The 15,635-nt window shown below is 42.5% G+C and overlaps 1 protein-coding gene across 1 annotated transcript in view; it reads left to right on the forward strand.

The window, feature by feature from the left end:
- The first annotated feature begins 417 nt into the window (after window positions 1-417).
- The window catches only part of LOC126268239 (myosin heavy chain kinase B), a 73,883-nt gene continuing 58,665 nt past the window's right edge, over window positions 418-15,635 (forward strand). The window contains exon 1 of the mRNA XM_049973895.1: window positions 418-613. Within this exon, the coding sequence (XP_049829852.1) occupies window positions 494-613 (120 nt within the window). The 5' untranslated portion in view covers window positions 418-493. The remainder of the gene's footprint in view (window positions 614-15,635) is intronic.

Genomic DNA, 15,635 nt, shown 5'->3' on the forward strand with positions numbered 1-15,635 from the left:
TGACTTCGATTGTTTGCGTTCAGCCGTCCGGAGTGGCCGAGCGGTTCTAGGCGCTACAGTCGCAGGTTCGAATCCTGCCTCGGGCATGGATATGTGTGATGTCCTTAGGTTTGTTAGGTTTAAGTAGTTCTAAGTTCTAGGGGACTGATGACCTCAGAAGTTAAATCCCATAGTGCTCAGAGCCATTTTAACCATTATTTAATTTTTCCGTTTTCAGTACTCTCTCCATCGGATCTTCAGAATACGACATTGGTTCACACTGCACTTTGAAGCAGACGCCTGCCGCCTCGAGGTCCTAGACATCTCCCGAAGCCAGTGACGGGGCGGAGAGTTCTCCAGAAGCCGCCGGAGACGCCTGCGGGCCGCTCCCCTCGCCGCGCCGGGATATTTCGGTCCGCCAGCAACCTACGCAGGGCGTGCTCCGGCACTGACCTAGAGGCTCCCTCCTATAAATAGGCGAACGTCCCTGCGGTCGCCTCAGTGCCCCGCCAGCATGCATGGGATCAGCGTCACCGCCTCCGTGTCGGAGCAGGACCGCCACCTCACCGACATCTCCACCATCATCTTCGGCAACGGCAGGCTCTACAGCGGCGGAGACGATGGCAAGGTCAAGGTACGCCATCCCCAAAGATGCTCAAGCACCCTTTTACTTAGGCATCAATGTTCAGATCGCCCTTAAGTAGAAAGCTAGAGTCGTCGCTGGATATTGTGGTCGGTGCGCAGTGACCAGTTTACGTCTGAAGCCTTCGTTCGTTCGGAAAGGGAGGCTAACAGTGTTTGCCCCTTTCTGGGCACTCGGCAATGACAGAATCGAGGCCCACGCCCTGCAGTCTTTCTAAAACGATTTTATAGTAACTATTCTGTAAAAAAATTCTTTGTTGACGTACTTGAAGCATTATATGCCAGATTCATGACACTGAGCCCACCATTTCGTTAATGGGCATAGTTGTGATACTTGCATGTAAGTAAGACACTGCACGAAAGGTTAGCAATGAAAAGTAGGGGTCACTGTGATTTTGCGTTTCGTGCATATTACATAATACGTTTCCGCGTATGAAATTCAGTTGACGTATTGAATTTTTCTTTAGACTTATGTGGAGGTCTCCATCTGTCCCCAATACCAAGAAAATTGATCTGACGTAATACACTCACGTGCGATGATCTTTCCCATCGATAAAGCCAGAGTTAAATATCCACAACGTTCCTCATATTTCATAAACGGTTTGAGAGATCGAAGTGAGACTTTGGCAACTGATAGCATGCAAAGAGGAAAGTATTTTGCCATATGGTTTCTATACAAAACTTCATTACCTATCTTGTTATTCCACTGCCTATAGACTTTTTCAATGAAAGAATGTAATTTATATAGCCCCATGGATATCTGATGAAACGAGAAATGCTATAGGTTTCGGAACAACATAAGCCAAGACGTAACACGTTTATTTTGTACCTATTATGTGCTTTTTCGTAAGCAATTGACCTCACTTTTCCTCAGTTCCTCACTTAACAAACTGGAAGTGAATCATGGACGATAAATAGTTTGGACAAGAAGAGAATAGAAGCTTTCGAAATGTGGTGCTACAGAAGAATGCTAAAGATTAGATGGGTAGATCACATAACTAATGAGGAAGTATTGAATCGGATTGGGGAGAAGAGAAGTTTGTGGCACAACTTGACCAGAAGAAGGGATCGGTTGGTAGGACATGTTCTGAGGCATCAAGGGATCACCTATTTAGTAATGGAGGGCCGCGTGGAGGGTAAAAATCGTAGAGGGAGACCAAGAGATGACTACACTAAGCAGATTCAGAAGGATGTAGGTTGCAGTAGGTACTGGGAGATGAAGAAGCTTGCACAGGATAGAGTAGCATGGAGAGCTGCATCAAACCAGTTTCAGGACTGAAGACCACAACAACAACAGACCACTGTTTCAGAGTTCTCTCGCAACTGCGGTTGTACATGTTAGTGAGGTGACACTATGTAAATTCCGCTATGTTTTGGCAGAAGAAGCAAATTTTAACATGGAAACAAGAGAAATGTGTAGGTTTTACACAAAATTCGCCACTCATGACGCCTTTCTGATAGCTCAAAGTGGTCAACAAACCAGGCGGAAATAAATCGCAGCTTTTGTTGCATTTTAGCGCAATTCTTTTTACGGGGTGACAATTATTGAACTATATGAAATAAAATCATCATAACTTCTGACGGTTTGCGTTAGGACGTTCAAACTGCGCGGTTTGTTCGCGGGGCATGGCGGGAATTAGTATGGTATATACGGTTTGGGTTACCGACGAAGCCCACTTTCATTTCGTTGGGTTCGCCAATAAGCAAAGTTGGCGCATTTGGAAGACTGAGAAACCGCATTTCGCGATCGAGAAGTCTCTTCACCCTCAACAGGTGACTATGTTGTATGCAATGTCCATCACTGAATAATCGATGTGATGTTACTTGATGGCACGATGACCAGCTAATGCTGCCTGAAGGTTTTGGAAGACGATTTCATCCCTATTATCGACTGTGACCATGATTTCGACAAGATGTGGTTCATGCGAGACACCATCGAAGCAGTAGAGTGTTTGATGTCCTCGAGGAGCACTTTGGGGACCACATTCTGGCTACGGGGTACCCAGAGACCACTAGTATGAGCCTCGATTGGCTGCCATATTCTTCGGATCTGAACACATGCGACTCCTTTACGTTTGGCTATATTAAAGAAAGGTGCACAGCAATAACCTCAAAACCATTGCTGAGCTGAAAACAGCCATTCAGGAGGTCATAGACAGCATCGATGTTTCAACACTTCAACAGGTCATGCAGAAATTCGCTTTTCGTCTGCGCCACATCGTCGCCGACGATGGCAGGCATGCCGGCCGGAGTGGCCGAGCGGTTCTAGGAGCTACAGTCTGGAACCGCGCGACCGCTACGGTCGCATTTTCGAATCCTGCCTCGGGCATGGGTGTGTGTGATGTCCTTAGGTTGGATAGGTTTAAGTAGTGCTAAGTTCTAGGGGATTGATGACATCAGAAGTTAAGTCCCATAGTGCTCAGAGCCATTTGATGACAGGCATAACGAACATATCGTAACCTAAATCCGAATATCTGTGGTGACGTTCACATGTTGAATAAAGTTGGTGCACGCCGAAGTTTGTAACTAATGGCTCTGAGCACTATGGGACTTAACTTCTGATGTCATCAGTCCCCTAGAACTTAGCACTACTTAAACCTAACTAAGCTAAGGACATCCCACACACCCATGCCCGAGGCAGGATTCGAACCTGCGACCGAAGCGGTCGCGCGGTTTCAGACTGAAGCGCCTAGAACCGCTCGGCTACACCGGCCGGCGAAGTTTGTAACTAATTTATGTTTTCCTTCATGTAGTTCAATAATTGTCACCCTGTATGTAGATACTAACCAAAGCAGAGATGACAGGTCTTTTTGAATAGGTACCACGCAAATGTGAGCGTGGAGGGGCTCCACTTAATATTTACAAAAAATGTGAGTGTGGGCTTCAGTTTGGAATGGCGTTTCTCCTCGAGAGCTCAGCACATTCCCTACAGCGCCTCTCCGTAATCCCTACCCCACCAGTACCGCTTCCACCAGGATTTCCCTGTTGATTGCGCAACCAATCGCCACGTTATTCTGCCTGCACTCTACATACATGCTTTATAAATTGCTATCTATCGCGTTCATGGAGATTCAGCTCCCGTCTGTAAGGAATAATTGGCCAACGGCGGAAGAGAAGTACTTTTGGTTCACTGTGAAACCAAAGTAAGGTGCCAGATTTTCCACAAATGGGAAAATTAACTTTCTTTGTTCAGAAATGTCTTGGCAGATATGTTAAGTTACGGTTCATCTACGAATCATAATCAGAGCTAAAAATCTGATATCTCATTATAGAAGTAATTCGTCAAAGAAAACCACCAGACACTTATTGTGAACCATTAAAATTAAACGATGTTCTGGTTTTAAGTGTCCACAATGAGTGCTTGACGATACCTGGGTGTGTTACTTCAGCAACGAGATTGTGTTATTCATTCTAATATTGCCTCATAGAGGCGAAACTAATTAATTGAAACTTATCTCTCAAACATTTTTCTCGACGGTACATCCGCAACTGTTACTCATTGACAGTGATAAAAATCCGCTACAGTTGTAAAAATTGTTTATTGCTAAAAAAGAAAGCACTAAGTGGTTTCAGGACATATGTTCCATCTTCTAGTGCAGCTGCAAATATTTTAAATGAATAATATTAATTAAATTAAATGAATAATAATATATCCACATGATTAAGACAATCAAAGCTAAACAAAACCAATAGAAATTCTTAGAATAAAACCATTATACGTACATTAAAATGTTAGTTCACAAAAGTTAACCTTAGTTATGCATTTTTTGTGGACTCACATTTTAATGTACACATAGGTTTTTTTTGTAAGAATTTCTGTCAGTTCCGTTTCGCTATGATTATTTCAACCACATGGATAGGTATTAGTATTCATTTAAAATTTTGCAGATGCACCTGAAGATGGAACATACGTCCTGAAAATGGATAGTGGTTTAATTTTTAGAAATAAATTATTTTTACAAATGTAGCGAATTTTATCATTAAACATATGTGCTACATGGGATCAAGACATTTGTGAATAAAAGAGTTTAATTCAAATGAATCAAGTGCTTCAGTTTGTAAATTTCAAATTTCAAGGAGTTATAGCTTCTTACCGGTTGATTTCAAAATTCTAACATGAAACAATTTCACATTTTAAGAGACTATTTGTTCTGAATCATACATATAACATTAATTGCCTTAAATTCCAAGGACATTAAATGTGGATGGTTTTGGAAGAATAAGTTTTCTACAAGAATCAGAACACCTCACCCAATAAAAGGAATTCTATTTGCTAAGGTATTCTTATTCTTATGGTGATGTGTAGAAAAATGGAAATTTCCTCTTGAAAAACGTATAAGTTTTAAAGTGATCAGTAATAATGTAGTCACTATTAAAAGAGTGACTGGGATGAAATATTCTACGACATTGTTACCGCAAAACAACGGCTTTTCTTCCATCTGGCTACATAAAAAAAATAAAATGTCTTTGCACGTATCTTATGTGCATTTTCCTGAAAATAGTTCTTTAGAAGGCACGAAGTATATTTTTACTTGCTTATACTTTTATGCCATCGGCCTTGCCGCAGTGGTAACACGTTCCCGTCAAATCGCCGAAGTTAAGCGCTGTTGGGCTGATGGGTCACCGTCCGGGGCTGCCGGATGTTGTTGGCAAGCGGGATGGGCCTTCAAGATGTGTTCTTGTTCTGGGAGCGTATATATATATATGCTTCCTCATTGACAACATCGAAAGTAATTTTGTATGTGTGTGTGTGTGTGTGTGTGTGTGTGTGTGTGTGTGTGTGTGTGTGTACATCAGAGTAAAAACGTGGGATGACCATGAAAAATTAAGGGGAGAACATCGACGACAATAATGTCGATAAAAGAGTGTATCAGCAGACTTAGCGTTTAAATCATTATCTTAAAAGAAACAAATGAAGATTGTATCAAAATTATACGTTTTCAGAAAATGAACTACTCGCCACCCTTCAGCAATACAGTGATGGCACAGGAATATAAACCTGGAAATCTGTCATGTGCATTAATTTCACCTTAAAACACAGAAGAAAAGGAAGTCTTATATGTGCTCTAAACATTTACCTGTTTCTTTCTTACAGAGGCACATAGACGGTCGTTTTTACCTCACTCCATTTGCGAGTGTAAAGGAAAGGGGGTCACTATTGGTGGTACAAGGTACCCATCTCCATGCACCGTGTGGTGGCTTCCGGAGTATGACTGTAGACGCAAATGAAACGTAAAACAGCATTCATCTAGTCCATATTAAAACAATGTTTCCTTAGCACTGAAGATACTGTTGTACAACTCAGTGCCAAATTGTGACACATCTTAAGTTTTCTGTGAAGCGTAGTTCATTCACTTTCACTCACGTAAAACGTATTATAGAAAGTGATCTCACTAAAAATTAATTTTGCAACAGATTCTAATGATACATTGGCTCTCGTTAATCTTCTTTGTTCTGACGTCTAGCAGCAATCCTGAAATGCTACGTGTCACAGTGTAGACGTAAGTCTCATCACACGTATCATTTGTTTTATTCTATCCATCTGGTTAACCACTTTGTCCTTATTCTAGATTTTCTGTATCACGATGATGATCCCTGAAGTCTTCAGTATTTTAAGATGGATTACCGACTTCGTGACGGTTGAAAACCTATATCATAACTTGACAACCCCCAATGAACCATGGACCATGGGTCATGGATTATGGACCTTGCCGTTGGTGGGGAGGCTTGCGTGCCTCAGCGAGACAGATAGCCGTACCGTAGGTGCAACCACAACGGAGAGGTATCTGTTAAGCGGCCAGACAAATGTGTGGTTTCTGAAGAGGGGCAGCAGCCTCTCCAGTAACTGCAGGGGCAACAGTCTGGACGAATGACTGATCTGGCCTTGCAACACTAACCAAAACGGCCTTGCTGTGTTGGTAGTGCGAACGGCTGAAAGCAAGGGGAAACTACGGCCGTAATTTTTCCCGAGGGCATGCAGCTTTACTGTATGATTAAATGATGATGGCGTCCTCTTGGGTAAAATATTCCGGAGGTAAAATAATCCCCCATTCGGATCACCGGGCGGGGACTACTCAAGAGGATGTCGTTATCAGGAGAAAGAAAACTGGCGTTCTACGGATCGGAGCGTGGAATGTCAGATCCCTTAATCGGGCAGGTAGGTTAGAAAATTTAAAAAGGGAAATGAGCAGGTTGAAGTTAGATATAGTGGGAATTAGTGAAGTTCGGTGGCAGGAGGAACAATACTTTTGGTCAGGTGAATACATGGTTATAAATACAAAATCAAATAGGGGTAATGCAGGAGTAGGTTTAATAATGAATTAAAAAAATAGGAGTGCGGGTAAGGTACTACAATCAGCAATACAATTTATTGTATAGTTAAACTACATTTTATCGAAACAGGATCTTTATTGGTTTTGGTCTTGTTTACATACAGAAAAGGCTCTAAAGCTGCGAAACTAGTTGGATCAGAAACAAACATTTATCGTTCAGTTGAAGTAGTCTTTTTCACCATTGTACCATATGATAGGAAATGGGAGAATTCATTATTTTAGAGTTTTCTGCGAGAAATAATTCCAATGAACTACCTATTTTATTTACATGTATTTTATGAGCTGATCGCATAAAATATTTTTCATCCACTTAAATACAAATGTTACGTTCGATCAGTGAATGTCACTGAAGATGGCACTAGGCCGATTCAGTACCCAGTTGGGGATATTTAGGAGTAGATATGCAATTACGGCATTTGCTTCATAACCAAGGAGAATAAACCAGAAAACTGGAATTAATTTGTTTCTGTGATAGTGTGTCTGAGGCAAAATTTTGAGGGCCTGATGTTTATGCGCGCTTGCACGTGTGTGTGTGTGTGTGTGTGTGTGTGTGTGTGTGTGTGTGTGTGTGCGTGCGTGTGTTACTGGAAAGAGTGGGTGGTGGACTGATTTATGCATATAATGGTCAATACACTGAATCAGTGGTCGGTTTGTTTGGTAAGTTCATAATCGCTTCCTTCCCCTATGTTCAAATGTGTGTGAAATCTTATGGGACTTAACTGCTAAGGTCATCAGTCCCTAAGCTTACACACCAGTTAACCTAAATTATCCTAAGGACAAACACACACACCCATGCTCTAGGGAGGACTCGAACCTCCGCCGGGACCAGCCGCACAGTGCATGACTGCAGCGCCTGAGACCGCTCGGTTAATCCCGAGCGGCTTCCCCTATGTCCTATTTGGTCAGTTACACTTCGTGCGACGAAAGAAGAGCTCTGATAGTTGTCAACGATGTTGTCAGGTTTCAAGTGCGAAGCGCAAAAGGTTGCTGGCGATACCGAAGCTACGTGGGTGGAAACAATAGACATCTATAGACTACGGAAACACTGATACTTTGTTGTAGAGACGTATTTAAAATCGCGTTATCTGACTCGTTGCGGAAGACTCACGAAACAGCCGCACCATCCCACTGAAATTAGTGCCTCGTTTCTTAATTCGCTGTACGGTCTATTCCTTTTATTTTAGTTTTAGGCAATATTTTCAGCAAAACTCTATCGGTTTCTGCTACTTTACTTCCAACAATAAAAATAGTAGATATCGATTTTGTCTATTCCGTCTCTGCTGGTACGGTAACAGCCTCCTCTGAGAAACCTCCCCTCAGCTGATACATTACCCAACCCCAGGCAAAAAACCGACAGATCTGCGAGCTAGCTGCCCCTTGAACCATGCAGGCTTGGGTACTTGATGGACACTGTGCTGGCGGGTTCAGTTATTGGCAATCTCTGAATGTGCTTGAGGATTTGCTTATTAATCCCGAAATCGATTAGAAGTGAGTTAGTAAGCTTTCAAAAAACACAACTACATCGACAAGTGAATTTAATAAAGCGGAGTTAAAAACTGTTCATTTCGCAAGATAACAATGATTTTGTTGTACTAGCGATAGAGTGCTGACTGGTTTACTATCACAGGCGTGATCTTGATGACTGGCCCTCAACAGGCTTGCCTCGGCCACCAGGCAAACTTCCAGAGCCTACTAGATAAAAAAGGTGCACTGTTACATAACCCTGGGGCTGAGATTGCTAACGCACTCACTTCGGCTTCCTTTGGCTGTCTGCCTCGGCCGTGTTTCATATGTGTACCAACGGGGAATGACAAACGAGTAACTATGAACGGTTGAACGGTACTGTAAGTTTCCTGTCTGGCAAACGACCGAAAGCTCTCTCATATTGTAACGAATGTCATGAGCATTTAATGTATCCTATTAAAATTAACCACTGTTTAAAGGTATTTTTCCTCACTCAAAGGGTGACAAGTGTAACGAATATTAGGGTCTGTGGTAAAATGTAGTCTCACAGTAAAAGCAGACATGATACCCATAAGCTACACAATGGGTTACAGTAAATGGAACTTTTTATCTTAAAGATGTGTCGGGATTAATAAACACGGTGGATTGCAGCAAGAAATGTCTGCGATCACTTGCCCTAGCACAAATTGAGGCAACTTGCTTCCGTCGCGTCTTCTAAAGATATCCCGTAACAGTTGTCCCACTTGGTTTCTTCTCTGTCGGTCGCGAGCTCTAAGGCCCTGTACACATTAACATACATAGTCGAGCGAATTATATATTTATACATTGTCTATAGACAGACGAGTGATTTTATATATAGACAACTACAGGGTGTTTCAAAAATGACCGGTATATTTGAAACGGCAGTACAAACTAAACGAGCAGCGATAGACATACACCGTTTGTTGCAATATGCTTGGGACAACAGTACATTTTCAGGCAGACTAACTTTCGAAATTACAGTAGTTACAATCGTCAACAACAGATGGCGCTGCGGTCTGGGAAACTCTATAGTACGATATTTTCCACATATCCACCATGCGTAGCAATAATATGGCGTAGTCTCTGAATGAAATTACCCGAAACCTTTGACAACGTGTCTGGCGGAATGGCTTCACATGCAGATGAGATGTACTGCTTCAGCTGTTCAATTGTTTATGGATTCTGGCGGTACACCTGGTCTTTCAAGTGTCCCCACAGGAAGAAGTCACAGGGGTTCATGTCTAGCGAATAGGGAGGCCAATCCACGCCGCCTCCTGTATGTTTCGGATAGCCCAAAGCAATCACACGATCATCGAAATATTCATTCAGGAAATTAAAGACGTCGGCCGTGCGATGTGGCGGGGCACCATCTTGCATAAACCACGAGGTGTTCGCAGTGTCGTCTAAGGCAGTTTGTACCGCCACAAATTCACGAAGAATGTCCAGATAGCGTGATGCAGTAATCATTTCGGATCTGAAAAATGGGCCAATGATTCCTTTGGAAGAAATGGTGGCCCAGACCAGTACTTTTTGAGGATGCAGGAACGATGGGACTGCAACATGGGGCTTTTCGGTTCCCCATATGCGCCAGTTCTATTTATTGACGAAGCCGTCCAGGTAAAAATAAGCTTCGTCAGTAAACCAAACGCTGCCCACATGCATATCGCCGTCATCAATCCTGTGCACTATATCGTTAGCGAATGTCTCTCGTGCAGCAATGGTAGCGGCGCTGAGGGGTTGACGCGTTTCAATTTTGTATGGATAGAGGTGTAAACTCTGGCGCATGAGACGATACGTGGACGTTGGCGTCATTTGGACCGCAGCTGCAACACGGCGAACGGAAACCTGAGGCCGCTGTTGGATCACCTGCTGCACTAGCTGCGCGTTGCCCTCTGTGGTTGCCGTACGCGGTCGCCCTACCTTTCCAGCACGTTCATCCGTCACGTTCCCAGTCCGCTGAAATTTTTCAAACAGTTCCTTTGTTGTATCGCTTTTCGATCCTTTGTTTACATTAAACCTCCGTTGAAAACTTCGTATTGTTGCAACAACACTGTGTTCTAGGCGGTGGAATTCCAACACCAGAAAAATCCTCTGTTCTAAGGAATAAACCATGTTGTCCACAGTACACTTGCACGTTGTGAACAGCACACGCTTACAGCAGAAAGACGACGTACAGAATGGCGCACCCACAGACTGCGTTGTCTTCTATATCTTTCACATCACTTGCAGCGCCATCTGTTGTTGAAAATAGTAACTACTGTAATTTCGAAAGTTTGTCCGCCTGAAAATGTACTGTTGTCCCAAGCATATTGCAACAAACGGTGTATTTCTACCGCTGCTCGTTTAGTTTTTATTGCCGTTTCAAATATACCGGTCATTTTTGAAACACCCTGTAAGAGACATTTATTATCTGTAGACACGCTTCTGCAACAAAATCGGACAACTTTTGACTTCCATTTAAAATGGGAGACATATGACAATTCCCAGACAATGATGCGCAACATTCCGTAGTGTGGAAATGTTGGTAGACATGACCTCCAATTATTCTCATTGTGCCGTGGAAAACTCGCGGTTATTTTTTAAATTATTTTTGATTTCTTATTGTTAAACACCACTTACCAAGATGTGGCCAATGAGATAGTGTTACAGCTGATCGAAGATTTTCAAGTGGCATCATGTTTTTGGGAAGTCAGCAATACCGAATATAAAAAACGCAATAACAAGAAGTTGGTTGTCGAAGTTTTGGTCAAATAATATTAAGTGTCAGTCAATGATGTCAGAAAAAACATGTTGCTTCTAATTTCAAAATCGAAAGTAAATTACAGCCGAAACGAGGTCCTTCTGCAAATAGTACACCTTTCAACCAACGTTTTCTCTTTCAATTTCTTTCACTACTGCATAACTCGACATCCTAACACGGTCAGCCGTATTTAGTAAACATCAGGGAACAACGAATTCAGGTGTGTACACGAGACAAAATATCTAGACTGTCTATAAACATCATCTAGCTACATGTCTATAGACACTCTCTACAATGTCTGTAGATAGTTGCTAGATTTTCTACACAGTTGTGTACTTACCTTAACGCTTGTGCCATAAACACTGCAAATAATGTGACAAGTGGGTAGGTGTTGATGCTAAGCGTAATATGAATTGCAAGGTGTTAGGATGCCAACTAATATTGTTTTATTTCATTAATAGAAAAATTAGCAAAACGATTCCTAGAGCCAGTCTATCTTTAATATTCGTAACAAGATTTCCAGCCATTAATCATTAGTTTACGAGCAAAAAAGTGCTTCACGCGATCTTAGAATCAACATGAGGTAGCACAAATATGTTTTCCGAGGCAACTTTAACAGTTAGTTCCGTATTTATGCGGACTTTCGCTTCGCACACAAGTTCGCCTGTTGCGATCTCGAAACTCGATCGTAGACTGCCTTGAATTGACACAACATCGCACAAGTACGTCATCCGAGTCAATTTCTCAACAACTGTTAGGTCTTAACATGAGATCAGATTGTATACAGAGATTACTTGCTCGGAAACAGATCATAGAAGTTTGGCGCCTGCCCTTTGAGGGCGTACTTGTCATTGGTCCATACTTTCCATCAATAAGCACTGTTAGTAAATATAATTTGTAACTAGTATTTCCTGTTGAATTGAGTGATATTGAAATCACTATTAATAAGGTGTCAGTGCAAGAAATGTCATCAGTGCGGTTGAAGCTATAGATTAATATTTAATCATGTAGATAACAGATTAGTTTCGTTCCACTCAGCGTTGCAGATGAATCCCCATTGTCTCTCTCTGGTCCAGTATGATGCGGCTCTTGCTCACCCGGCCACTGTCACTCCATCGACCACCTGTCGGTCACTACTGATGAGTCCGCCTTATGATCCTATCTACTCGCTAGCCTTCCGTTACCAATTTTTTTCATACTGTACATTAAAGCGTAACAACAAAAATATAATACACGTGGGCAGTGATGTGGCATAAAAGCCTCAAATGATGCATTAATTATTGACAGTCATGACTTTCAAACCGCTTGCTGAAGCAAGTACATAAATCGGTTATCGGGTAATGCATTGCAGACTACCAAGCACCAATTAGTAAAAATCTCGTAGTGGCACGTCAGGAGCGGTCACAAAATAAACAATTTCAAACGTGCTTAGCCCAAGAGCTGAATGATATGAGAGATAGGTGTGAGATGGCTGCCAAACTGCATGGACATTCGGACAACAGCTCTGTTTTACTACATTTCGATAAATGGGATGTGGTGCAGCATAACTTAAGACAAGTCAAAAATGGTTCAAATGGCTCTGAACACTATGGGACTCAACATCTTAGGTCATAAGTCCCCTAGAACTTAGAACTACTTAAACCTAACTAACCTAAGGACATCACACACACCCATGCCCGATGCAGGATTCGAACCTGCGACCGTAGCAGTCCCGCGGTTCCGGACTGCAGCGCCAGAAACGCACGGCCACCGCCGCCGGCTAAGACAAGTCATATGGTAGAAATTTGTGCAGAACTTAAGGACGAAAGTAACTTTTGCATGATGTGTCACTGCCAAATAACATAGCGTCATGAAACTTGGACCGTAGACTCAAATGTACAGAAGGTAAATGAGAGAAATGCGCAATTGGAGGAACAGAAATGACACTTTTGTTCAGAGAGAATAATTACACCTAAGTCACCGTGATTTATGATGGTCCTCTGGACATTGTGAAAGGCGGAAATGGTTCTTAATAGGGTTGTGATCACCACGAACAGCAATGCAGGTTCTGCCGTATGCTCCCTTGTTGATCGCAAGGGATTTTAGAACATATATTGTTCGAAGAAAACTGTCTATAGACACACAGTCAACATGGGTTTACAAAACATCGTTCCTGTGAAACACAACTAGCTCTTTATTCACATAAAGTGTTGAGTGCTTTTGACAAGGGATTTCAGATCGATTCCGTATTTCTGGATTTCCGGGAGGCTTTTGACACTGTACCACACAAGCGGCTCGTATTGAAATTGCGTACTTACGGCATATCGTCTCTGTTATGTAACTGGATTTGTGATTTCCTCTCATAGAGGTCACATTTCGTAGTCATTGACGGAAAGACATCAACTAAAACAGAAGTGATTTCTGGCGTTCCCCAAAGTAGTGTTATAGGCCCTTTGCAGTTCCTTATCTACATAAACGATTTGGGAGACAATCTGAGAAGGCGTCTTCGGTTGGTTCCAGATGACGCTGTCGTTTATCGACTAATAAAGTAATCAGAAGATCAAAACAAACAGCAAAACGATTTAGAAAAAATATCTGAATGGTACGAAAAGTGGCAGTTGACCCTGAATAACGAAAAGTGTGAGATCATCCACATGAGTGCTAAAAGGAACTCGTTAAACGTCGGTTACACGATAAATCAGTCTAATCGAAAAGCCATAAATTCAACTAAATTCCTAGGTATTACAATTACGAACAACTTAAACTGGAAGGAACACATATAAAATGTTGTGGGGAAGGCTAACCAAAGACTGCGTTTTATTGGCAGGACACTTAGAAAATGTAACATACCTATACTACACTTGTCCGTCTTCTTTTATAATACTGCTGCGCGGTGTGGGATCCTTACCAGATAGTACTGACGGAGTACATTGAAAAAGTTCAAAGAAAGGCCGCACATGTTGTACTATCGCGAAATATGGGAGAGAGTGTCACAGAAATGATACAGGATTTGGGCTGGAAATCGTTAAAAGAAAGGTGTTTTTCGTTGCGACGGAATCTTCTCACGAAATTCCAATCACCAACTTTCTCCTCAGAATGCGAAAATCTTTTGTTGACATCGACCTACGTAGGGAGGAGCAATCACCACGATAAAATAAGGGAAATCAGAGCTCGTACGGAAAGATATACGTGTTCATTCTTTCCGCGCGCTGTACGAGATTGGAATAATAGAGAATTTTGAAGGTTGTTTGATAAACCCTCTGCCAGGCAGTTAAATGTGATTTGCAGAGTATCGATGTAGATGTAGATGTAAATGTAGAAGGTTAATGGGAAGTTTCCTCCAGTGAGGTTGACAACTGCTGGATGGTCGTCGTTGGGGCATGTGGACGTCTCCCCAACGCGACCCAAAAATGCTCGATGGGATTTAAGTCACGGTAACCGGCAGGCTAGCCCATTCGGCAAATATCCTCTCGTTCCAAGAGCTCTTTCATCCGCGCTGTTTGATATTGTCACCCATAAAAATAAAGTCAGGGCCGGATACACCCCTGAAAAGACGCACATGGGTAAGGACCACGGTGTCACAATGACGTTGACTGGTGAGGGTACCGTGTTCAAAGATCTGGATGACGGCACTGCCGTGCAACCCTCCGCCATATTAGGATGCATCCAGGATGACTACTCAGACTGAATCTGTTCTCATCCACCAAGAAAACGCGGTTTCGCTACCAGGTGGCCCAGTCCCTATACGCTTGGCATCACCGAAAACGATGCTAACGATGTGCAATTGTCAATGGAACACAACGTAGTGGTCGTCGGGCAAAGACTCCTGTTAAATGTGGTTGCACTTACACCCACTGTTTGATGTGTGAGTCTTTTTGCCTGTTGCACAATGTCGTGGTCATCTGCTGGTATAGTTGACCTTGGTGGACTACCTTTTCTCCTTCGAGCAGCAGTACCTGCGATTTGGAAAGCTCCCCTTGCACCTGAAGCTTTGTGAGGTCATCCAGATGTTGCTCCTGGCCGTGTTTTAATGAGACTACCTCCACAGTGCACCGAAAATACTAGCCGACTGGCACACAGTGCGTTTTCCTGTCCTTTCAACTGGTACGATTGCGGGGCCATCCCATGTAGTCATTTTAAGCTCACGCCATGTAATGTCCAGCCCTCTGTGCATGACTAGGAGACCTCTGACAAAACGTCCCGCACTTTCCACTGGATATTTGTAACGTAATGGTACTTTATTTATTTAGTCCTTAAGACTTGCAGGGCAGTGTATTTTATATATCGCAAAATTCGTGGAGTTCATAAATGACATCGTATGCTTATAGTTTATAGAAGAGTAAGTTAATGGTTGTAGTTGTACTCATCAGCCCAAAGACTGATGTTATAGGCAATCAGTGCTAGCCTGTCTTGTACACATATCTTTTTCCCTGAAAAGCTATTAAACTGTACATCTACACACATCAAAAAAGGTGTGG

Source organism: Schistocerca gregaria, chromosome 1 (genome assembly GCF_023897955.1).
Source record: "Schistocerca gregaria isolate iqSchGreg1 chromosome 1, iqSchGreg1.2, whole genome shotgun sequence".
Taxonomy (NCBI): Eukaryota; Metazoa; Arthropoda; class Insecta; order Orthoptera; family Acrididae; genus Schistocerca; species Schistocerca gregaria.